Genomic DNA, 24,955 nt, shown 5'->3' on the forward strand with positions numbered 1-24,955 from the left:
GGAAGACATGGGGTGAGCAGGAGTGGTCTCCTGCTGGGAGGAGAGGCCACAGCTGGGAAACATGGTCTCACCTCACCCCAGGCACATGGGAGAGCCCTGCCTCCTTCCTCTCACAGAAGCCGCAGAGGCACCCGGCGCAGCCGTTGATGATCTGGAGGAAGGTTAGCACCATCTCGGCAGCACTGATGAGCAGCAGGAGGGAGAAGAAGGTGACGTGCCATGCCACGATGCCCACCGGCTCCAGGCAGGTGCCCCAGGTGCTCGGGTAGAACAGGTAGAAATTCTCCAAGGCCCTGTACCACATGAGGGACAGCATGAGCCACATGCAGCCTTCCCCTCTGTGGTCCTACTTTCCTGCCAACAGCATGAGGGCCCTGTACCTGTTGCTAGGGGTGTCCACGAAGGGGTAGTCCCAGATAAGGCCATTGCTGAGCTCAGTGGTGTTGTAGAGGCAGAGAGGGCCATCAGTCAGACCCAGCCCCGAGAAGAAGAAGCAGGCAGCAGAGCCCAGGAGAGCCAGCTTGGAGAGGACAACAGAGAGGAAGGCCTACAGGGAGCATGAGGTTTAGAGATGGGCAGAAGTGGGCAGGCAGGAGGAGCCTGTGCTCTGCCCTGACCCTCATTCAGGGGGCTGGGCATCGCACAGCATCTCGCTGCAGGGCCAGGGTTGAGGGAACATCGTGCAGTGCTCCACCGTGGAGCCAGAGGATAGGTGGCACCGTGCATTGTCCCACCACATGACTGGTGACACCACGGATGTCTCACCACGTGCCCACGAGAGGTGGCCTTCCACAGACATCCCACCATGAGGTTACTGTGCCGTATCCCACCACATGGCCACGGGAGAGGGGACACTGTGCGATGTCCTGCCACGGGGCCACAACTGAGGTGGCACCATATAACCTCCCACCAAGGGAGAGGAGGCACCCTACAATGCCCCACCACACACCAACAGGAGAGAGGACACGTCACCATGTCCCACCCCACACTGTTTGGTACAACCTGCACCCTGACTTACGTTCCGACGGGTGCCGCAGTCGGAGCAGCAGGCGCATCGCCATCCCACAGCGGTGATGTGGATAGCTGCCAGCAGCACCTGCAGGAAGGAGAAAGTGGCCTGTGGGGACAAAGGGGAACAAAAGCAGGACGCCCAATCCTGCTCTTTGTCCTTGCTCTGTGCATGTTGGAGGAGGCCATGCAAGATACAGTGCTTACCATGATGCCGCCTCCCCAGGTGCCTGGCATGATCTTTGCCCTCCTGCTGATGTGCCCATCCACCAGGTACTGCCAGGACCCGCCAGGGAAGAGCAGCAGGATGCTGGCCACCACAGAGAGCATGCCCAGCACCAGCAAGCAGGGGCCCACGATGCGGCTGCATCTCCCTACACACATTACCAACCTGCATGGAAAAGAGAGGAGGTGGCGGCTCTGGCTTTGCAGAAGCAGAACCCATGGGGTGCTGCGTGGTTGTTTCCATGGGAAGAGCTGCATCACAGCCCTGCTCCTGTGGAGGAATTGGGGTTGCCAACCCAATGTCAGGGCATCGCTGCTGTTAGCTGGGAGCTCCAAGGCAGACTGCCAGCTCTGCCACCCATCCATCCGAGGCAGCTCTATCTCCTTTCTGATTTCCATCATTCCCACTTTTGTAACAAACCCAAGACCTCTCATCCTTCCTGTTGTTCACCTAGAGTCAGGAGGACCCAGCACTGAGTCCTTCACCCCTCTGTAGACCTTCCAGAAGAGCTCCTCCTTCCCTGGAGCTCACCCAGGGGGCTGCTCCAACCTCAGGCCTGCTGCAGGTCCCCCTTTGGCCTCAGCAGGGACTTCTCCCTCTCCCTGGGGGAATCTCCTCCCTCGCTCAGCACAGAAATGACAGAAATGAAATCAGTCCATGGCCTAAAGCAAAAAGGATTCAAGCAGTATCTGGAGAAACCATCCTCCAGGCTTACCTGGGAGCAAACGTGGGAGATATTGGCTGTGTGAAACCAGAGCTTCTCACCCTTCCCCAGAGTAGCTCTGTCCTGGAAGAACACTGAGAGGCATCTCCCACGGGTCCTATTTATGATGCCCATCCCAGACATCCACCCACTGCATCAGTCATATCACCATCATCCACAAAACCAGCAGCTCATGAGGAAGGATGACTGTCCCTCCGCACGGGGCAGCCCCCACCAGCGGCACTACCGTTTCCTTCACAACGAAACTGTCTCAAGGGAAGCAGATCCAGAAAGCAAACGAAAACAGGAGGAGCTGCACAGCTCCCTGGGCAGGGGGAGACCCACCAGCCATGCAAACTGCGAGAAAAGACATCAATTCTTGCTGCCACAAGTCCAGCACGGAGAGGAATCCTGCGTAGGTCCTCTAGCCGGTAGAGGAGTGGCAGCAATGCATTGCTCAGCTGCAGGGTGCTCCTGCAGGGCCTGGCTGCTCACCTCAGCCCATACCACGTGGATATGGTGGATGCACAATGCAATGGTGCCTTGCTGCACGCGGGGATTCATTTTTAAGCAAGATGGTGCTGACTCATCACACTGAGGCAGCGTGTCAGAGGCTGCAGCAGATGCAGCTGTTTCTTATGCAGTGTTTCAGAGCAGAAGATCACTCTCAAGACCTCAGCTGGCTGCTGCCATTAATGCAGAGGTTATTTCTGGATAGAACATTTGGAAGTGCCACAGGTACCATGCCGCTCCAAGACATTATACATGGTATACAGCCCAACTTGTTCTACCTAATGTGTGCAAGTGGTATTGCCCAACTTGGTTCAAAATGGCTTTTTCTGCTTTCAGACCAACCTGGACAGGGACACTGAGACTATAAAACCTGCCTGAAGCACACTGTGCCACCAGAGAAACAGAAAATGGAGCTGTGGCCCTCAGGCTCCACACGGCAGCAAGGAGCAAGCATTCTCACGTAGGATACCTGACAGCAGGGAATAATTCCATTTCTCCTTTCTCTACTTTTTACGTTGAGGGGAAGCATTTTCCACTTTACAGGAAGAAAACGTGTTGCAATTTTATCTCATGTCCTGTACGTCACAGCAGCAAGCTTCCCACACACCTCACAGCCGCTCCCCATGAGACGTCAGCCGGATCTGTATCCCAACAATGCTGATCCTTACAGCCACCCCAGCTCAGTTCTCTAATAATAATTTAAAAAAGAGCTAATTTTAGCACAGAATGGAGCAGCTCACGAGCACCATGACTCCCTGCTTGGCTTAAGAACGCGATTATGGAAGTGTAAGTGCAGCAATTAGTCAGATAACTTTCTGCCAAGTCACCCAGCCAAGCTGCTGCCAAGTGCAGCTCCATGAATAGCCATACTGCCCCAGTGAGATCCCCAAGCCAACTCCTCCCCTGACAGCAGGTCACAGCCTTAAGGATGCTGACCAACACTTATCTGAGCTGTTCAGGTTGTTTTATCCCACCACACTTGATGCTCTCTGCAGCCCAGGTTTTGGCCACCACATTCACGTCCAGTTGTGCTCAGCACAACTCGGTGTCTCTCCCGCTCCTCCTGGTAGCATCCATAACTCGGTTTCCACCACTAAAACTGACCTACAGGTGGGCATGTTCACTGCCAAGGTGACCTCCTTTGACCCATGCTGAGTTTGGGGTTAGAACCCAGACTGAAGAAACAGCAACGTGCTGCACCTGGACAATACGGCATTTGCTTTAACTTGCTCAGGTATTTCATTAAATTACTGCTCCAGATGAGATAAACCAATCCCATAAAAGTCAGAAGGCCGAAAGTTGGATCTGCTGAAAGAAAAAACACATGAAGAAAAAAAAAAGTGACATACACCCTATGGATCTACCCCACAGCTCCCTGCCTGTGATAACATCCTATTTTCAACTTGGTCAGAATGGGAAAGGTTTTCTTAAGCTGGATTGAAGAGCTCAGTAGGAGTGCACAAGCAAGCCTCCCTCACAGACTTGGCTCCTTTACCACAGCATGGAGAGGAGCACGTGCTGAAAACACAAGACTAAATCTCTTGCAACACTGCCCTGGAGAGCTGGCTAGCACATCCTTCACATGCTGGTATCTTCCCAAAGAGCATCCTCACTCCTGAGAAAGCTTTGGGTTTGGACACGCCAAGCCAAACACATTCACACTTCTCTCGAGTGCATGCTGGAAACGAGTGACAGGGAACACTGGTTTAAGGCTTCAGCATGGCACTGACACAGTTACCCTATTCCAAAGCCTTTTGGGGAGTATGAACGGGTTAAACAGTCACATACATAGAAACAGGGAAGTCCTTCTCTTCCTTTCCTTCTACCCCACAAAGGAAAAAGTCAAAACCTCTCAATATAACGCAGGGACAGACTCTAGTTCAAAATCAAACAGAACAAAATCTCAGGAAATGAAGAAAGCTAGTGAAAACAGTTTGTTTTATTTCCAGGATCAAATATTACAATAGGACATTTACATATATTTATAAAAAATGCAGCAGTTGTGTATATAGATCAGAGGTTTCCTTGAGTTTGGTCCCTCCCAGCACAGTGAGCTGAAATCACCCAAATTAGTTCTCTCCCTCCTCCAGCATGAAGTTGCATCATTGAAGGAAAAAGTGACTAGTGTAAAAACCGGCAGGCGAAGCCCAAATTTGGAAACTGTAAGTTCACCCATGAGAGGACTCAGCCTCACTAAGAAAGTCATCTGCTGTACAGCCCGGTGTCTCTGGTCAGACACCACGGCTCCGAGGCATGCTCTGCAGATTTGTTTCACACAGAGCTGCTGTATCCAATAGCACCTTGTCCCCCTGCTCCACGGCCTTCCCCAACTAGCCTATCCCATCAAATCCCAGCACCCTTTCACAGGCAGATACAGAATTGCTCTTCCTTGTACTGCAGATGCAGTAATTAGTGACCAAATCCCAAACTTCTGTGACTACTCACAATATAGCGGCAGCAAACAGGAGACAGAACTGAGGAAAGCCAAGGCACTGATGTTAAGTGCCACGTCCTCCAATTACAAATGTGTGTGTGTGTGTGTGTACACATATATACATATGGCTCTATTTAGGGAAGTGGACAGACACTAAGCACCTCATGGGCAAGAGGAGACAAGATTAAAAGTCATCTTGCAGCACACCACAGAAAGGGAGTCCATTAACCTTCAGGCTTGGGAGCAGGCAGCAGGATGCAGTGAGATCCTGCTTTCAGAGACAGCCCCTGCAAAGCTGTCCTCACAGGCTACAGTTCACCTTACAGTCACCTTACAGCAGACCTTAACAGTCATCACTGAAATGTTTGGCTGACTCCAAACGCAGCTGAAGGAATTTCCAACAACAGAGATGGCCAACGCAGGGCTCAGATGGGAGTTTTGTGTTGCCTTTAGGACAAAAGCTACGACACCTACAGAAAATCATTTCTGCTGAAAAACAGCTGGACAAGGCGCACCCAATCTTCACAACGGACTTTGCTCTCCACCTCCACTTCAGCTACCTCTCCTCTCTTTGGCATACAGAGCTATTCTTTACTACTAAAAAGGGATTAAACAAGGACGAAGCTGCGACAAGAAAAAAAGCTGTAACGAGTTGTTACTTCAAGTTCCTTAAATGACACGCATCCTCCCACTCACAGGGACTTCCCCACATGAAGCCAGCTAACAGAGGCTCACATGGTTTGGAAAAACATCAGATGCATCTTGCCTGTTTGCTGCAGCCTTCAGCACCTGCCAAAATGCAGCTGAAGGGATGCTTCACTGTGATTTCCTGCCCCACAAGAAGGGATGGAGCCCTTGTTACTCTTGAGTTCTTGCAACCCAACTCAATGGTCCAGCTCAGCGAGAACAAACTCAGTGAGCCAGGACAGAGCATCCCAGCTAGCAGACAAGGAGCCTGCTCTCAGAACCAGCTGTAATTTGCTGCCTGCAGGAGCTGCAAGCAATGCATGGTGCCCTCTGCAGCGCAGCAGCTGTCGTCAAAGAACTCCTGCATGGAGATGCCTTTTTCTTTAAAGAACCAGAAAGGAAAGCCCCCATCCTCAGAATTAACTGTTCTATTTCATTACCCATAACTCAGATGTACTTCAAGCAAGAAGTTTTGAATAGTCAGAGGGTATGTCAAACAGCAAAGCACACAGCTGCATGGATGTTCTCTAAGTCTGTGTGAGAACCCATCAGCAGTGAGGTTTACTCATTAAGTGCTAAAACCAGCTGCCAGTTTCTGATGGCAGCATGCTTACAAACCACAGCACCTGTAAATGTGGAAGCTGCTATGACTTGGTACAGAGGAGCATGTACACTGACACTGATTCAGTTAATTAAGTAGTTAATTTGGTGAGCTGGTGCATAATCAAAATGGCCATTTATGTCTAAGTCTGAAAATTGCTGCCTTTCTGCAGACAGCTCTGCTTTACAGGCTACACACATGCATTCTTTCAATACCGAGGTTGTCAGCTTATCAGATTTTTCACCAGGAAGCATGACATTATTCAGTTCATAAATGTCAGAAGTGCAGAATCTCAGACCACGGTTGAAAGCCTAATGAAAACAACACAGCAACCTGTGACACAGCCTTCAGATGCCCTATTTCCTCCAGCAGAGGAGGCAACAGGGTTGAAGCCGTTTGGTCAGCCTGGCTGAGAGCAGGTACCGCTAGGAAGAGCCAAAATCCTTCCCTGGATCTCTGGAGGTCTGAGAGTGGGAAGCCAAAAAAAGTGTGCTGACAGCAACAGGCAAAGAAAGCGAGGTCCAGCTGGTTGTGCTCTGTTTCTGAATGCTGGTTGTGACAGCAAAAATAAGCCAGTTAGACATTAAAAATCAAAACAAAAAAACAAGCTGGATGAAGAACACATGCAAAGAAGGTTCCATTGCAAGCAGCAAGAAGCTGCAGCTTGAAGCACTTTAGCTCCCTACCAACAAAGCCTTCCACTGTCTCCTCTGCTCGTGGCAGTCCTTTGCCATGCAAACTGTGGCCAAACAACACTGGAAACCACAAACCACAGACACTGAGGGATGATTTCCTTTGTCCTTCCAACTTCAACTTATTCTGCAATTAAGGATTTAAGGTGTTTTTTCCAGCCTTGTCAAAAGTAATTTGAGCTTCAAACTTAACATTCAGAAGCAACCATGACCAAGGCTCTTCCTAAATTGAGTCCAGGTGGCTTACACCTTCCCAGATACAAGCTGCCGCATGCTTAGCTCGGTTAATGTGTTCAGCCACATTCCTCAGGCCATCAAAACACGTTTCTCCAAACTCCAAAGAGCTCTGAATGAAAATCTGAGGAGCTGTACCCTGGCTGGTGCTTTTTCTTCACAGCTTTCACAGCAGAGAACAGCTGGGTGATGTGAGCTGTGGCTCTGTTTTTACTGGGGTGGGAATAAGGGGGAAAAAAGGGAGAAGAATGAAAAGAGAGAAGAAGCGTGCACAGGGACACTTTAAGACCTCTTCTCTCTGCCTCCAGCTCACAGGTCAAGGCAAAAGAAAACCAACAGAAACCACAGCATGCCAGAGAAACAAACAAACTCAACAACAGATCAGCTCATTATTTCTTGGAGCAGAACAAAGCATTAAGAACTGCCACAGAATAATTCTGAGTCCTTACCTGAAAGGGAAGAAAAATCCCATTTTTAATATGGTTTTGTTTTTTCTCTCCATTTCTTAATTTCCTGATCAGTTATAAAAGAATTGCTATTTGCTAATAAAAAGCCAAGGGACAGAAAGAAGACAAGAAATGAAATGAAAGACTTTTAGTCTTGATGGCTCAGGAAAAAACCTTGTCACAGCCAAGTGCAACTTTTGGTTTCCTCTGCACGAGATGATTGAGCATAACAAAAGCAATGAGATGCTAAACCAGAACTTCCTGTTTTGGATTTGACAGCACGATCCTACAGCTAAGCATAGATTAAAGAAAGTCAGCTCCACAGCTCCTAGTTGTGGAAAATGGGGTCAGAAAGAAAGGCTCATAATATGGGACCATGCTGGTCTTCAGCATCAGAAATGAAGCTCGTGCTCCTGCCTGCAGTGCAGTTTTCCCTCTTTCCCTGATGCAGCCATTAGTTGATTTTTTTTTACATCTAATTGCTGAAGCCTAAGTAGATTAGTAAAACTGTGGAGAAGGATCAAAAGAGAAGCTACCAATGGAACAGGCACAAGACTGAAACAACAGAGTCAATTTTCTATGTTTAAGTTCACTACTAGGAAAGGTGATGTGGAACAATGTGCTCAGAGCAGATGCAACCCCCCCCCCCCCCCCCCCTGGCCAGTACCAAGATGCAGCCAGCCAGACACAGCTTGAGAGACAGAGCAAAAGTGCAAAGGCTGCTGCATACAGGGAGTGGCAGGAGAACAAGAAAAGTCAACATGCTCCCATGTCTGAGGGACAAGAAAGGACATCATGCTGATGTCAGGTGCTGTTCCCTGTTGGCAGCCCACCTTCTTGCAGCAAATCACTGAAGAAGAGGCAGCAAGTTTCAAGGTAATAAACATCAGAGTAGGATATTTAACTGGAGAGCTGAAATTACCTAAGTACCATACTTACACAGAAGGGTTTCCTTCTGCCCTACTCTTCTACTCCCAGGTGTGAGACAAGAATTTGGATATTCTAGAAGTTCTATGGATATCTTTCAGTCTAGAAATGCTGCTGCTGCTGCCCCAAAGGCCAAACACCAACACTCTCACTATTCTGCTGGCCTTATCATTCACCTTTTAGTGCTGCAAAACAGCCTCTGTGAAAGGAGCTCTTTACAGACCAAACATGGCATCTGATGTCACATCACTCACTGGTCAGGAAAATGCCATCAGATTCTGCTTTCACAATGCTGTACCTTGCATTAGAATGCAAAGACGTTAATGCAGAAGGAAAATGAATTTACACAACTGTATTGTTATACCATGGGGAATGCAAAACATTGTCCATGGCTTTCTCTATTTAAAGACTCCAAAGGCTGGTATGAAATTAAATGCAAAAATATCTTGAGAAGTTTCAGGCTATAGGAAACTTCTGACCACTGAAGTCACATGTATGAAGCACCTGACAGTTACAGAAACAGTTACAGGACTCGTATGCCTTTTTCCTCCCTGACGAAGAACATTAAATTGGATGCTTAACTGTAAATAAACACACTGCACACCCATCATGCAGATGGCAGTGTTAACTGACTTTTGTTTCCTGTAACCTATGCTGTACCAACGGCTCAATGTCCAGGTGAGACACTGGGAAAACAGGGCACTTGGCATACACACAGGATGTGTCTGCATGAATTCTGCTGCCAGCTTTCGTAGCTGAAATGAAAGCACAAATAAAGGAGTAGTTTTCAATACATCCTTCCAGATTTAGTGGTAAATGACAGCAGATTAAGATTACAATGGAATAAAAAGCAGCCTGGAGCTGCCACCAGCTATAAAGTCTTTTATGAAGTACTAATTCCTTCCACAGTTTTGACAAGGCTATTTATGGTTTGAATTAATGACAGGAACCCTGCCTAGGACTTGCTGTCCTGCCCAACTGCAGTCTGTGCTTTAAAACCAACTTACAAATTAGTCAGCCCTGGTGCAGCAGTGACATACAGAAGGAGGGGGGGAAAAAAGCCAACTACTTGTCAAGTTTACTCCATGTTTTCCACACTCCCAAGGTCTTCACTGAATCATGCCACCTTCTATTGTCAGCTGTAAAATCCTGAAAGCAAGTAAAGAGGAGAAAAAACAGGATTTCCCCCTCCTTGTAGGGAGGAGTTGATACTGCAGCAAAAGCAGACACAGCTTTTCAAGTCTTTTTTTTTTTTTGGAGGGGGGATCCTTGCTTTTTTCATAAAAAAACGATGAAACCTGCATCCACTGGCAGCATTTAAAGGATGATGAGAGCATGCACGCAGCCTAGAAGCCTATTAGGTAGGGGCAGAGAATCTTGCCACAGCTCCTGAACTCCTTTCCAAAGTAAATTTCAGCAGACTGCAAGGTTAAGTGAATGATCTCAAGAATGCTGTAAGGTTAATGGAGAACCTTCACATGGAGAATCAAAGCAAACGAAAGACTGCAATAAAGACTGCACTCTCTCTTTACAGAGGTGACTCAGTGCCTTATCAAACAGTGTTTTCAAATACAAATTAAATGAAACTGATTAAAGAATAGCAGCGAGCAGGGTGCGTCTACTATGGCCACTCCAAGTCCCAGCACACTGCATTCATAGGTCACTGTTCTACTTCACTCCATGAAAACAAAGGAAAGATGTTCTTCCCAAGGGCTCAAGCTGAGAACAAAACCAGAACTCTGAACACGCTCAATTGTCACTAGAGCAGAAGGGAAGAAGAGAGAGAAGGGCCAGACAGCTGCCTGCCTGATTTTAGCACTGCAATCCTATGACCCTCAACTGCATATCAACGAGTTGGTGTCCTAGGCAAAGAGGAGAGGGGAGGAAGGCTGGGAGAACTCAGGCCACGGTGCTAATTCCTTTCCTGCACAAAGACAGTCTCTTGAGGACACAGGCCTGCCTCCTGTAATGTGATCTCATAGTCCAGGTGAGAGAGTTTCCTTCGAGGGAAGTTGGTGAGGAGTTCAAAGCGTTCGTTGGGGTACCCTTTTGACTGGACATGTTTCACAAGAGCCTAGAGAGGAAGGAAGGCAAAAAAGGGTCATTCAATTAAAACAGACAACAACCCACAGAAAGTGTCACAAAATTATCCCTCTTACAAGAGAAGGTCGTTATGACAGAGAAGGGAAATCTGCATGTAATATGCATATCAACTTCTTCACATAATTTGGTCCTTGTATGCCATGAAACATAGAAGCTAATTATCCAACAGATTATTGAAACAGAAGGAAGATACACATAAGTGATGTGAATTCCACATCACACGTTCAAGTCACAGCAAAACGAAAGTTGCAAAACAATCTGTTCAATGCCCCAAAACAAAAGCCCCCTCACTTGTTTGCTGACATTACCTTTATGTTAAACCTAAAAGGCACCAAAGAAGTATTTCTGTTGGGTGACACTGATAAATACAGCATTTTTTCTGAGGGTTTGAATATTCTCCTGCCTTCAAAGAAGCATGAGGTCTGGGGGATCCTTCTCTTCCTTTCTTTCAAAAGCAATTCTCAGCTCATTGACTTCTCTGCCTACAGTAGCAATCAAGGAAGGATACAGAGGGTACTGGGAGATCAGCAAATCCAACAAACAGACACATCAGAAGAGCTGAGGCCCATGCTACACAAGAGAGATTTCCCAAGTTCATCAACAAACACAGCAGATGAGAGGGAAAAGTAGGGGCAGACAGGACAGAGAAATGAAGACAAGCTGAGGAATGACAGGGAGTACAGTGAGAGAGCAAAACTCAGGCAGAATGAACAGTCATAGCACTGCTCCAACGTCTTGGGGCATCAGTGCAGGGGGAGCACCTGAGGGGTGATGCAAGTGCACAGGTGATGGACTGGAAGGACGTGGCTCCACCTGAGTTAAGATTACTTGAGAAATATTATAGAGATGACTGCTATGACAAAGTAAGAATGAAAACCTGGCAAAGCAAAGCAGTTTCCTACAGTAAGTGTCCCTCAGAGTTTATTTCAGCCTCAGAACTCCATGTCGACCTCTGAAATGATGCTTGGTTTTGAGAGAGCTGATGCTGGATTTTTGGATGCTTTTGTTTCCTATTTAAAGTTTTCATGTAAAATAGCAAGGATGAAAAACATGAGTTTGAAACAAGGTCAGTTTCTACCTGGAGTTTTGCAGACCAGGTTCTATAGTCTCATTTTCTTCGAGGGATATAAGCACTTCTCTCACCAATGTCATTGGTGCCACCATAGGAAAATAAATTCTCCATTTTCAGCTCCCCTGTACTCAAACAAGGAACTCCAATTAACCCCACTCACCAGAAGTTTAGCTTGTTCAGGCAGTGAAATTTGTTCTCTCTTTCCATCTGGATACCTTAGCATCAGCTGCGCCTTTGGTCCTAGTACAAAAGGAAGTTACTACAAGTTAACAAACAAGGCAGCTGAACCGAGCCTTTCTGTAGTTTTGGTCGTGGCACACTTTACTGCACACAACAGTAGGGTTAGGGACTGGAGACAAGCACAGAACTTTTTAGCACACAGTGTTTCAGTCTCTGAAGAGATACTTGTACAGCACGTGTTCAAAATAAACACAAGAGTTCACACTAGTGACCAAAATCAGCCTGGGTTCCTAGAGGAAAGTACACTGTGCTACCTCTGCTTTTGAGAGCATTCCACAGGGCTGCATGCCAGCTCACAGCTCCAAGGAGGCACACAGACTCCTGGGATTTGTTTGTATAAGCAAAAGTCCAGCCCCTCAAGGCAGTCAAGCCAGGCACGAGGTAAAGCTAACATCATTTCACTTCTACCACACTGGTAGTGTCTGTCAGCTGCCTGCACTACACCCATGGGAATTTCATTCAACAAGGTCACAAAACTAAGGAATGTGAGTGACTAATACGAAACCACTACATCAAAGTGTTGACAAAGTAAATCACCTAGCATCAATGAGGGAGTGAGACAGCAGGAAAGGTTTAGCTTTTCAAAACAAAGGCTGAAAATATGCTTGTCAGGGTTTAACAGTTTTCAGAACAAAAGCAAAACACAGGTCACTACAAAAAAAAAATAAAACCAATCTGTGGCCACTCACCATTCACATCTAGGCCCTGCAACATACTTTCAGGCTTGTCAGCTGGTTCCTCCACGACCCCTGCATCAATGCAGGGCAGTACCCTATGATTTGATGTTGTCCCAGGCTCAGTCCTTGCAGGGGGCTCAGGCTGAGGCCTCCGGCTTTCCTCCTTTTTGTACCCCAAGTCTTTGTGTGGAGACTTCCTCAACTTGGCAGGATTCTCCGATTCCTCCTCCTCCTCAGATCCACAAACAGAAATGAACTCTTCACTTCCAGAAAAAAGCTCTGACTCAGATTCCTCGTCTGATCGACTCTCCTGCTTGGCCTGTGAGGAATCAAAATGTGTTTCCTGTAACGAAGCTCTGATAGCAGCTTCCAGCTGGCTGTCCTCACTGGCATCAATGAGGCTCTCCTGTTGAGCAGACAGAGGAGAAAGGCATAAGGATATTTTCAGACATACTGAAAATCCAGACGATATCAAACATTCCAAAGGGAAGCTACTAAAACAGTCATGAACAAACAGCATGGAAAGCCAGTCATCCTGTAACTGCTTAATCATTCCTCCTTGGAGCTTCACATGGAGTAATACATCTTCTTCCCACACAACCCCGTGACTGTTAACAAACAGTCAAACAAATGTAACAAAACAAATGATCTAAGTGTAAACTGCATAACAAAATTAGCTATTGAGGTAGAAAGTGCTCCCTTAGTGCATTACTTTCATATTTTGCACACTCTTCCACTAATTCATTACGTCTGTTTATACACTACTGAACTGGAAACCAGTGCAGCTGCATAGAGACACAGCACATTTCATCTCAGGTTTCTGCAGTCCTCCTAGAGGGCGTCCTACTCACCGAACGGGAGCATTTTTGGGGAGGGTTGGTAGAATGCCCATCCAGCTGCCCGTGCTCACTCAGGAACCCGGTCACTTGGTCCAAGAAAGAGGTCACGTCCAGTTGGTGCCACTCCACTAGTTTCTGGCCTGGGAAACATACAGCACTGTGAAGTTCATTTTCAGCAACAACTCCTCAAAGATTGCAGCATAGCTGTCAAAACCATCAGTTCACTCCTGTGCACGTACTATGCAAGAATCCACATCTGTGGAACTGCAGCTGCCCACAGGCCACCACCTGATCATTACAAAGCTTCCTCCCTCTACCCCCTTGAACAGCCTTATTTTTTGTTCTTTTCTGAGAAAATATGCATCCAGAAAGGTGAATTGGATATTAAAATTAAAAAACACAGAACACTAATTTTATGAAGAAGTTATACACTCTTTCTGCTTCGATTCTGCCTCTTGGTAAACAGCATCTGCTTCCATTAGTGCTAAGAAGAGTTTCTTAACTTCAGTTTCAACAACAACAAAAAATGTTTTGGGATGGTTAAATCAAATGGTGAGAAATTTCAGCTCTGATTAAAGAAACTATTACTTCAATTCCTGAGAAGCATGAGACCAAACCATTAATACAGCAGCCCTCTATCATGACAGAAAAGGTAAAGTGTTGGCATGCAAAACAAAAAGGTCCAACTTCAAAAGCAATGGAGAAAAAGGTAACATTTATTTATTTTTTAACTGAACAATCAAATTGGTATTTGAAAATTCAGATGCAATTTAATAAGTCATCATTAAGCTAAGCCTCATTAAGCTACTGTGACAGGAATGGGATTGCAGATTTGTATTCATGTCATGGGTAAGTGACCTGACAAATACTTTAAGATAGTTTATCACAAGATTTCAAGTAGCTTTTAAAAGACCACCTACAAAAAAATGTTGATTTTGGAGTTCCACCACCAGGTGGTACTATTTTCAATTTCTACACAAAGTGCTCGATAAGCCATAGCAAGTACCATCACCCAACACAGCATTTCAGAAAGGCTTTGGAGTTTTGCTCCTTCAGTGCCTCCAGAAATTACTATTTCATTTCTACAGGGATGAGAAGTCTCACAGGGTAATGTGGTAATGAAGAAGCTTCAGTTGCAGTGTAACACTGTGCCAAGGATGACAGCACTCCAGCTCACAGCTGCCACTCCAAGTAAATGTCTCTTATCTTACCTGTCCTGGGATCCAGGATGGAGACATAAGGGAAGTCTGCTAATTTATAAAACTGTATGTACCTCTGCCCCTCCTCACTGTCGTGATAGACCTACAAAATACCACATTGAAAGCAAGTTACTGAGTGGAAAGGGAACAGGAACGATCGTGAAAACATACTGAGTTTTTCTCTATTGTACAGTGCATGCAACAAATAGCAAACACAAGTCTCAGCAACTTCTACAGTTGAACATGCACCCCTACTAGTGTATGTATTAGTGCTTCAGCAGTAACATTTTCAATCAGAAGTAAAAGGCTGCTTAGGCATTAAAATGCACACCCTTAACCTCTGCATTTCTCCAAGAGAACCACAGCAGCGCTGTTGTAATCAAAGACAACTGCTTTCACTGTCCCACCTAACAGGACATCAAGTTACTGGTGTGGCTCTGTTAAATTTCCCACCTGCAGAATTCTGTGATTCTACCTGCCAAAAAATGAAGTGCTCCCTGATGATGTTCTTCACAGCCTCATTGCTCCACACGTCGCGGTTCAGACACTGGCACGCAAAATCTTGCACGTTCTGAATGTTTATCATGAGCCATTTGTTCTGCATCTGACCACACTCCTTGGCCTGTAAGCAGAGAGCAAAGCTTCATTAGCTAACACTGAAGAGCACGACACAAACAATGCCAGCAATGATCAGTGATGGCTTCTAGCAGTGTCAGAATTTTCACCAAAACCCCTTCAGAGTGAGAAAGATGGACCGAGCTAGCGCAAAGGCATCCACAAAACAGAATAAATAACAGGGCTGAAAGACCTGCTTAAATGAGATTGGTTAAATTACAGAATCACATCGATGAACAGAGCTGCTGGAGTTCAACAAGCCAAGCACAGAGTGGGAAAAGCAGCTTTGGCAGTGGGGCAGGGGAGCGAGTTGTGGGGAAAGACACTGAATTCAGTACTTGTTCAGGGAAGAGTGCAGTCAAACCACGCCAATCTGACAACAGAGGAAAGACCTGCTCACTCCAGAGATAAACCTGTGGATCATCTTCTACTTAAGCAGACAACACAATTGACAGAGGATATGCATCAATGCAGTTGGACCTCCTCTCTTGGCTTTTTTGTTTGTTTTTGCCCCTCTCTCTCAAGGTTTTGAGTCACGCTATTACTGTGTAACTGCCAAATTCGGCATCCTTTTTTGATGCTCCTTATCCAGACTGCAAGTTGGGAGGAAGACGGGAAGGTGCAGGAAGAAATCTTACTGGTTTGAGTCACAAAGCTGGCATAGTCTGATTGCTTGGTGGCAAGATAATGGTAGGAGTTTGATCAAGAATGTAATTCTGATCGCTGAATTGCCATACCTGTTGAAAAAAAGAGGGCTATATCAACAGCAGGAATGCTCTTACCATCTGGAGAGACTGGAACTTGCAAATGAATGTCCCTTCCTTCTTAAAAAAAAGTATGCATATATTTATAAGTGCATTCACTATCCTGCTGGCCAGGCACCTAACAGCAAATTCAAGTCATCAGAATGCTACAAAAGATTTTGCTGTTTTTGGTGGTAGTTTGTTCCCCAAAGCAAGGTTTTTAATTTCAGATGGACTTTTAGCCAGCACACCTCAGGACAGTCAGTCTGCCTGATGCAGGACAGCTGCATGAACCCCATCCACTTAGCTTAACAAAGTGTAAGCCTCAACGCACTTGGTGAACCAGTAAATATCAAACTAGAAGCTTGCTCACTGTTCAGCAGATCTCGGTCTACAAAATACCTTCTGCATGGCCAAAGGACCTGCAGACAATTTTTATTTCATCCAAAGGAAAAATGTTACAGAAAGAAATATGAATGTAGAAGCGTGGAATATTCATTCTGTCCTCGCAGGCACCACCAATGTTACCATGTGAGAAGCCTGTATTTGGTTTCCAGAGGGGAAAAATGCAGCAGGTGACACCTGGGTAACTGATAATGGTTTTAAACATATTCATTATTCTTTTATTTAAAAAAAAAAATTATCTTGAACTAACTGGGGGATTTGAGAACTAATTCTAGGCAGTTTAAGATGAGGCCCAGAGGTACCACTCAAAAGTAAGGGGAACACTGTCAATATGCAGCTTCAGTTAATCACATCGCCTTAGTCCTGTGTTCTAATGTAATCCATATGTGACTAAATGAAGAAACTCAAAAACACATAACTAGCATACCTGGAAGTGCATCTCACTCTTCTACACTTTGCATATTTTTTAACATTAGAGAAAACCTGACTCCTCCTCTCCTCCATCCAGCTACTGCACTTGAAAGGGTGCAAGCAGGAAATTCCACACGCAACTTTTGGAAAGATGAGTTTTCAACTGTACAGCAGCTCCAGCTCTTGAAACTCCTTTTAACTTCCTTGTAAAAGCAACAGGTTTCATGTTTAACATTTAAGAGGACAACAGTTATACTGCTACCATCTCACACACATATATAACCACGCTCTTACACAGATATTGCTTTGCTTTAAGGGTAGGGGGGGTATAGAGGGAAGAAATATTGTGGGTATAGAGTTTATACGGATGGATCATTTTCATCAATGACCAAAATAACATTGCAGGGCTCAAGAGCTGGCTTGTGTAGCCTGCAAGTGATGTCTGATGGCTTCAGAAACAGTTTATTACACCAGTTCCCAACCACCACTTGTTCTTAACTTAGGTGCACTTGAACAGCACCTAAACAGGATGAGAACAGAGCAATTGCTCCTTACAAGTATTCTAATTCACACTTTAGACAGCAGAGTAGGAGCTTCCAAAGAAAGAGGCAGTGATTCTTAAATACCACGTGACAGATGTAAAAAACCACCCATGTCCCCTAAATTCCCCTTCCCATTTTTTAGGCATCCACATTTTTTCATCACAACAACTTAGGGCAACAAACCAGCAATCCAGCCAGACAAAGTAAGGAAAGTTATTTTAACTCACTGCTGGCTCCCACTGGAGAAACTAACTCATGTACTGCTAAAAACAATACGTCATCCTCTTTCATTTGATTTTTCTGAACCATGAGCAGTTTATAAATTTTGTGTGGCTTTTTGTTTGGCTTTGTTGAAATTCACTGCTCTCCTTCAGTGGGCAGAGAGAAACAAGGAAGCCGAGCCAGCATCTTGTGAGCTTCCAGACATCTGCTAGTTGAGCACAGTTCAGTTTGGGAGATAAGATAAAATCAGAATGAGAGATGTGCCTACCAAGATACATCCTATTTATATTAATATTAGTTATATTACACTCCTTGCCTTGGTCAGCACAGAAAGACCAGCTTCTCTTCATAACCCAGCCATTCCCAAGCCAATGGTACACCAGCACACGCAGTCTAGCTAGACAGTGTAGAAGCACTGCATGTAAAAATAACTGCACTATTCAACTACAAAACTAGATCAGCTTCTGAGCTGTTACTGCTCGCTTCATAAAAGCAAAAAAAAATGTTTTTAAAACCATCAGCATCAGCAGGAAGCAGTAAGAGAACCTGTAAAATGAGGAAATTTCAGATAGACAGACTTTAAATTGCAATGTCACGCTGCTGCTTCACAGAAGTGCCAAAATCCTAAGGAGCATTAAGCACAGAAAACTATCTGCTTCCAAAACAAGAAATGCAAAGTAGGTCAATTTGGGGCGTGCTCTTTGCAAACTAAACTGCATTTTACAGCATACACGCAAAGAAACAAACATATCTGATTGTAGAACAAAACCAAACCCTTCTTTAGAAAGTAAGTTTGGTCTGCTGCTCTAGTGATTTATTCTTAGCAGGTTCTGTGTTAAAGAGATGGTGAGTGTGAGGCTTCATATGCGTCAAGGCTCAATTTTACAGTCAGGAAGCGTCAGTTCAAATCCCTTGTGCAATCTGAATTGACCCTCAGCAGTTTCATTTCAGCTGCTCTGAAATACTCTAATAGGAGAGAAGGAGCAGTTACGTTAACATCTTGCTGCCATATCAGCCATTTGCCTCTGGTTTACATGGCCCCAAGCCACCAGCCTACAGTAATTTGCATCTAGTGGCCCAGTTTTTGATGGAGCTGAAGTTAAACATTAATGCTCTTTTTCATTAGTGAAACAGCAGCTTTTTCACATCATATCGTTAAGGTTCTTCATTGGGTTTTGTTACTCATTTTTTTTGCATTCAAAGGAAAATGTATTTCCTTGTGCAAAACAAAAGACAACTGAGCCTACTTACTACAGAAACCAAAGTTAGAGCACCCTAACAGACACTGAGCAACAAGGATGCATGTAAACCTTACCGAGACCAGACACCACTGAAATGTTGTTGCTGAGTTTGAATAACATCATAAGGCTACAGGACAAAAGGCTGGTGGAACTTTCTTGCATACCCCTCCAGAGTTTGGAACGCACCCATCATTTAAAAAAACAAAACAAAAAAACCCCACTCAAGGTAGTGCTAAAATAAAAGTGCTCAAAATGACAGCATTTAGCCTTTTTTTAGTTACTGCAGATGTTTATCTAAGTGAACAGAGAAGGAATAAGCAAACAGCAGCTTGTTAGAATTGAATTTTGAGAAAGATTCTGGTCACTGGATTCACAGGAGGTCTGCCTTTATCCCAGGCTGAAGCAGCACAACAGTGCGCAATCACAGAAGGTAAAATGGAAAGGGGAACGGCCCACAAACTGAGAAGCTAAAGGTTATTTTTGCAAGGAAGTTTTGAAACGAAGAGCAACACATGAGACACAACTGTATGAGAACAGAAAAAAGCAAGCACGAATATCAGACAGCGTATGTCTCTGAATTACTGCAAAGACCAGGACAAGGTGTGTACATACATCACCCCTCTCCCTCCCCCCTCCCTTTTTTTTTAATTTATTTACAAGACTGAATAAGAACACATGGACTTTAGAGCATTCAAACTTATCAATCAGTTACATCATCCTCTGAAATGAATTATGATAATGGCAGGCGCCATAGTAAATACTGCTAAAGGTCTTAACACGCTTTCAGTGAGACATTAGGAAAGACTAGAAAACAAATTCCACAGCAGAGATTAGAGGGCACTTGCTGACTGTGTATACATTTCAGAACAGAGCAGCACTGGCTGTGTCTATGCAAATTCCCTTTTTGGTCCCTCAAGCCACAGGTTCACTCTGTTCACAACCAATCTGGATAGTCTCTAATCACTTGTTATGTCCTTAATTCATCCCATAACTAATTCTGACCAGATCCACAAAGCTGCCTGCACAGATAGAAAAGGTGACACCTGAGATCACTGGAAATCAGCAGGCCTCCTAGCTCTGCCCTTCTTAGGGGGGCAATCTCTCAGACAATTCTTCCACCACCACCAGAGGCAAAAGATGACCACTGTGATTTTGTACAAGAACAAGTCTTCTGGCACAAAGTTGTGCATTCATGACAATGCCATACACAGATACTTAAAAATAGCTTTGGTATCAAAATTATTTAGCCATATTACCAAAACCGCATGAGCTTCTCTAGAGGCTCTGCTGCAAACTATATTGCCCCTTACAAAGTACTTTTGCTCACCTACTTTAGCTCAGCTACTTCTGCATCATGCAAGAGATTCGGTTCTTCCATTCCAGCCAGCCTCACTTGTATACAGAAGCGTTTCACCAAGTGTGATTTGCTGTACTGGCTTTTAAACATAATAAAAATGTGATCTACCAATGATAGTTAAGACCTTCAGAGGCAGTGTATCAAATATTTATCACTACAGGGTCTTTTAATTGTCCTGCACACACAGCCTAACAAAGGGCTTCCACACTGCACACAGCCACCACACAGGGAACTTACCAAAACTCAAAAACTCACCGTCTCAAAGCTGCCTTTGTGCATCAGATCAATGGGAGGCCTGAAGAGGTCTGCTAGAGTAGTGAGTTTCTTATCTACTGCTCCTCCATTTCGTAGCTCCTGTTCCTGTCGAACTGCACAGCCCCAAGAGGAAACAAAGCTGAGTTAGACCAAATACTCAAAGGATGTATTTATAGTTGAATATATCCCCATATACAAAACTTTGGTGAGACAACCGTAAGGTCAGACCACACTGAAGATCAGCTGTTGCTTTAGGTAAAGCTCCACTTGTCCTAACTCTTGCAAGCAGTGGGTGTTTATTTCACTTTTAAATACATCCTGGGTAGTAGATACTGTAAGTATCAGTGGAGGTGGTCATATATCAATATTCAAAAACAAACAAGCAAAAAAAATTTTAAAAAGGCTATGACTTGCTCCCACTGATGCTATTAGACTGGAACAACTGAGCTGCTCTGTAACACTACAACTTTACTAAGTATATTTCTAATTCAATGCTTCTAATACCTGAAGGTAAGGCACTCCCCACAGAAAGATTTAGTTCACTTGGAGAAATATATTGCAAGTTTATATTACACATCTACACTTCCCACAGTCAGTTCTGGATATCTCAATCTGCTAGATGTAGAGGTTTTCAGACTGCTTGTACCAAGTACCATACTTTGAGTTTCTATTGGTGTTATCACTTCCACCCAAAACAATACAGAGCACATTTCCTACGTATACATGATCATATAAAACAAGGTAAATCACAGAACCTGCTCACCTAAAAATGCAGTGATATCATGCATTTTATGGAACCAAGTCAGCTGAAATGAGTAACCATCGCATGACCCTAAAGCTTTCCCATCGTGTAAGGAAACATCAGTGGGCCATAGCATACAAACCGCTTCTGAGCAGACCCTGGATCCCTACAGGGATAGAAGTGCACTTGTGGTGTAGGCCTGGGAGCCAGGAAACAACATGGACTTTTAGGACTAGGGCCATTTCTTCAGAGGTAACAAGATGGTGATTTTCACCCATGAAATTCACCATCAAAACATCCAGTTTCATCAGAAACCTTCACAATGGTTTTACAGACCATGAAACTCTAAAGGACTTTGCTATAAGAGAGAAAAAATAAGGGCACAAAGCTTCTGTAAATTCTTGATTTTAATGTATGTAGCTGCCAGTGACTTTAACACCTGATCAGATTATTACTTCTGACAAACTGATCAAGGCTGTCAGGGGAAAGCCAGAGATGGTAAATGCTTATTGTCAGTTTGGCATATGACAGCACCTAACTCCTTGGAACCAGGTCCTTGGTTAGAGCTCTTCAGGACTCCAGTAGCATCAGTGGTAACAGCTGCAAAACAAATCTAACTGGGATGCAAAATAAATGGTGTTTGGCTCTCAGAGAATCCCTTTCTATGAAACTTAAATGCTTATATAACACCCAATGCTTTGTCTTTTGGAGAGCCTGCAAATGAATGGATAGGGAATGGTAAATAGATTAAATTCACTAGAATCAATTCACAAGGCCAAGGAAGAAGCCTCAGGGTTATACTCAAATCTAATTCAAGTGCCAGAGCCACCTATGGCTATCAAAGAAAAAAATAATAGGTAAACTCAATTTATACATGGGTATTGGACTGTTCTTCATTTTTAATTCTCTCTAAAGCAGAAAAAGGCTTTTTTGAGTTATCAAGAAAGCATTTGCCATAGGAAAGCAGGCAGAATATGCTATCTCATGGTTTTACTTATGTAGCACAGGCAAGTACTTTGCACAGCATTCACAGTACCTGCTTCATATATCCATCAACCAATGCTTTCCCTTCAGCCACTTCAGAACAAGGTAAGGTGCCTCAGAAATAAATTAATGACACTTACTGTACCACAGACAGGACAGAGTACTGTCAGCAAACAGCACTGTCACTACAACAAGGAACAGTCTAACAGTATTCTTCCCAAATAACATCTTACATGCAGTAAGCAATTAAAAAGCATTCAATGACTGAAAGCTATCAAGCCTACAGTGGAAACTAATTTGAAATCACTGTTGTACTAAAAAACCAACCCAATAGAGAACCTGTCTAAGTTACTGATCAGCAGACACTTACTGGTTTCTGTCTGAAAATCCCGGAAGCCGTCAAATATTGAACGCGCAGGTCTGCGTCTCTTAGGAGCTTCAAAGAAAAAAGTCTTTCAGTAATTACTTCAAAGGCACACTATGAAACAGGTAAGCTTATGAGAACCATTTTTCCCCATCACTTGCTCCCTTCAAATTTCCCAGCAGAGGAGAAAAATGTACCAGCAGTACACATTAATGTAAAGTCAGCCTTTTTTCCTGGGCTCACCAAGCACTCCAAAGGCACATCAGTATGTAGTGGCAGTGCTGTCACAGCATCAAAATGTCATGATTCTCATCAAGACTTCTAAAGATGATTTCTAAGAAAAACTTCATAAAATTAAACCCAGAGGGAGAATACCTTCTTTCTTAGGAAACACAACTGTTTCTTCCACGTTTCTATTTCCTTTTTAATCATGTATCCAGATCTCATTCCAACTGGGCTGAATTTGCCTCAGCCAAGCTCTTCATAGGATCCAGTGTCAGTATCAGCAAGGATCTCTCTCCTCTAAATGCTTAGCAACAAGCACAATCTCCTACAGGTAACTTCAGAGTGATTTACACTGTAGTTTTGAGTAGCAGCTGAAATAGCACTTCAGCAAAAGCAGCCTCTCCAGGCTTGGCTGCTACAAGTCCAGTGCAGGTGAAGATGTGAACTGCAACCCAGATGGATGTTTCTCTAACAAATTTTCTACTTCTGGAGTGGTTCAGTGTATCTGGCAGAGTACAAACTGATACAGGCTTTCTCAACTGGAAGAGAATCCAAGCTCACTCAAGCTCCTCAATATGCAGCTGCTCAAACCATAAACTGGAGCATACCCTGCTTGAGGTTAGAGCTGAAGGACCAAGTGAGGCAGCTTTCCAGCTGCTGGGCTGCTTCATGCTATAAATAGAAGTGGCATCAGTGAGAACATGAGAGTTGTTGCATGAGACAGAGCCAGGAGGCTACCACAGATTGCCTCAGTAGGGCAGTGAGGGACAGCATGTCTGTGCTCAGTGTGTGACGTGAGCAGAAAAGGACCAGCAAGAGTGCAGATCATACTCCTGTACTTCTTAGGATCATGAACCCACAGGCATCTATGGAGCTAATGTCAAAGACTGCTGGGTCACAAAGGAAGCAAGAGGAAGAAGCCAGCACAATGTCTTCCAAGAGTCCTCAGGGCACCTTCTGCAACCACCTCTCAGCTTGGGCACGTTGGCAAAACAAATCTCTGATGTTGAAAACAAGATCAAGTGAGAACCAGTTCCACAGTGAAACAGAAGCTAGGCCTCACAATCCTATTCAGCAGGAACTAAACGACACAAAAGCATTTCCTATGGACATGGGATCACTTTAAAGATGAGTATTTCCATGTCTTCCATTGACAAAAAGAGCAAGATTCTTAATTCAGCTGTGTGATGCAGCTTAAAGTGCAAATTAAATTCCTAAAGGAGAAATTGAGAGAATGACAAGCTATCATGCAGTTCAACCCTTTCTTTCTGGATGTCCTCAAGAAACATGCATTTGTTCACTCCATTTCCACTTGTCAGCCAGATCCCAAGCTTTCACCCCACCAGTCTGGACATTTTTGCAGCAGTATCACACGGTTATGAAGGCCAGGAACACAGGAACTCAACGTTACTAACTGCCTGGTGACTCAAGAAGTCCTCTGAAAAAGGAGTTAGCAAATTGACACCACTGCAAATGCAGCATCTCTGATGTGTAAGGTTTTAAATATCAGTATATTTCCAAGCATGCAGTCGTGTTAGATGGCTGAGGAGCTGGAACAGGGCAAAAACACAAACAGGCACACTGCTTTCTTCATGTTCATGAAATTTTGTTTTTCTCATCATATAAACATGATTTCAAGGTATTTAAAGAAAGCAAACAATGAAATAAGAACACAAGCCTACCTCCAAACAAGGGCTCAGGCTCTACTAAAATTTCCTGTTTTTGTGGAATTGGAGCTCGTACTTCATCCCTATTGAAGAGGAAAGGAAAATCAGAGATAATAATGTTTAAGTATTAAATAAACCAAACCATGTTGTGTTCCAAAGGTTCCTGCGACCTGGACTAGCTAAGGACACTGCTGTACCATTGCACAGGATCAGAGATTTGATGTCAAAACAGACCTTGAGGAACCCTCTACTCCCACTCAAGGCACTGAAGCAGGATGTAGCACGTTGTGCATTAAAGTGCACTGTGCACTTTTCTACATCTTGACAGATTACACAAATCCTGTGGTGCCCTGATCCCAGTCTTCTGTCAATTGAACTGACAAAAACAATTCAAATACATATTTTTTTACTTTCACAACCTCCTCAGAACTTGGAAACTGTCTTTTAAAACTAAGCTAACTAACCCACTTGCCACCCTCCTCCCCTGTTTATCTGTACACAGAGGGGAAAAAAAAGATTGATTACTATGAGCTTTCTCCTGCTGGAACTTTTTATTTTCACCTGAAACTCATGACTCTTTC

At 44.4% G+C, this 24,955-nt stretch overlaps 2 protein-coding genes across 3 annotated transcripts in view; both read right to left on the bottom strand.

Annotated features, from left to right (window-relative positions):
• On the bottom strand, positions 1 to 8,195 carry TM4SF19 (transmembrane 4 L six family member 19). Its single transcript, XM_048954760.1, has 4 exons — positions 1,216 to 8,195; positions 1,019 to 1,096; positions 381 to 547; positions 1 to 293 (listed from the first exon to the last, which is right to left on the bottom strand). Exons 1-4 carry the CDS (start codon positions 1,666 to 1,668, stop codon positions 68 to 70), a joined length of 924 nt encoding a protein of 307 aa, XP_048810717.1. The 5' UTR covers positions 1,669 to 8,195; the 3' UTR covers positions 1 to 67.
• UBXN7 (UBX domain protein 7) overlaps positions 8,189 to 24,955 on the bottom strand; it is a 21,861-nt gene continuing 5,094 nt past the window's right edge. For both annotated transcript variants that reach the window (XM_048954757.1, XM_048954758.1), the window contains exons 3-11: positions 24,390 to 24,457; positions 22,489 to 22,554; positions 20,393 to 20,505; positions 15,077 to 15,223; positions 14,614 to 14,704; positions 13,415 to 13,542; positions 12,576 to 12,969; positions 11,807 to 11,886; positions 8,189 to 10,545 (exon numbers count right to left, since the gene is read on the bottom strand). In XM_048954757.1, coding sequence (XP_048810714.1) covers positions 10,384 to 10,545; positions 11,807 to 11,886; positions 12,576 to 12,969; positions 13,415 to 13,542; positions 14,614 to 14,704; positions 15,077 to 15,223; positions 20,393 to 20,505; positions 22,489 to 22,554; positions 24,390 to 24,457 — 1,249 coding nt within the window. In that variant the 3' untranslated portion in view covers positions 8,189 to 10,383. The remainder of the gene's footprint in view (positions 10,546 to 11,806; positions 11,887 to 12,575; positions 12,970 to 13,414; positions 13,543 to 14,613; positions 14,705 to 15,076; positions 15,224 to 20,392; positions 20,506 to 22,488; positions 22,555 to 24,389; positions 24,458 to 24,955) is intronic.

This window comes from Lagopus muta, chromosome 9 (genome assembly GCF_023343835.1).
Source record: "Lagopus muta isolate bLagMut1 chromosome 9, bLagMut1 primary, whole genome shotgun sequence".
NCBI lineage: Eukaryota > Metazoa > Chordata > Aves > Galliformes > Phasianidae > Lagopus > Lagopus muta.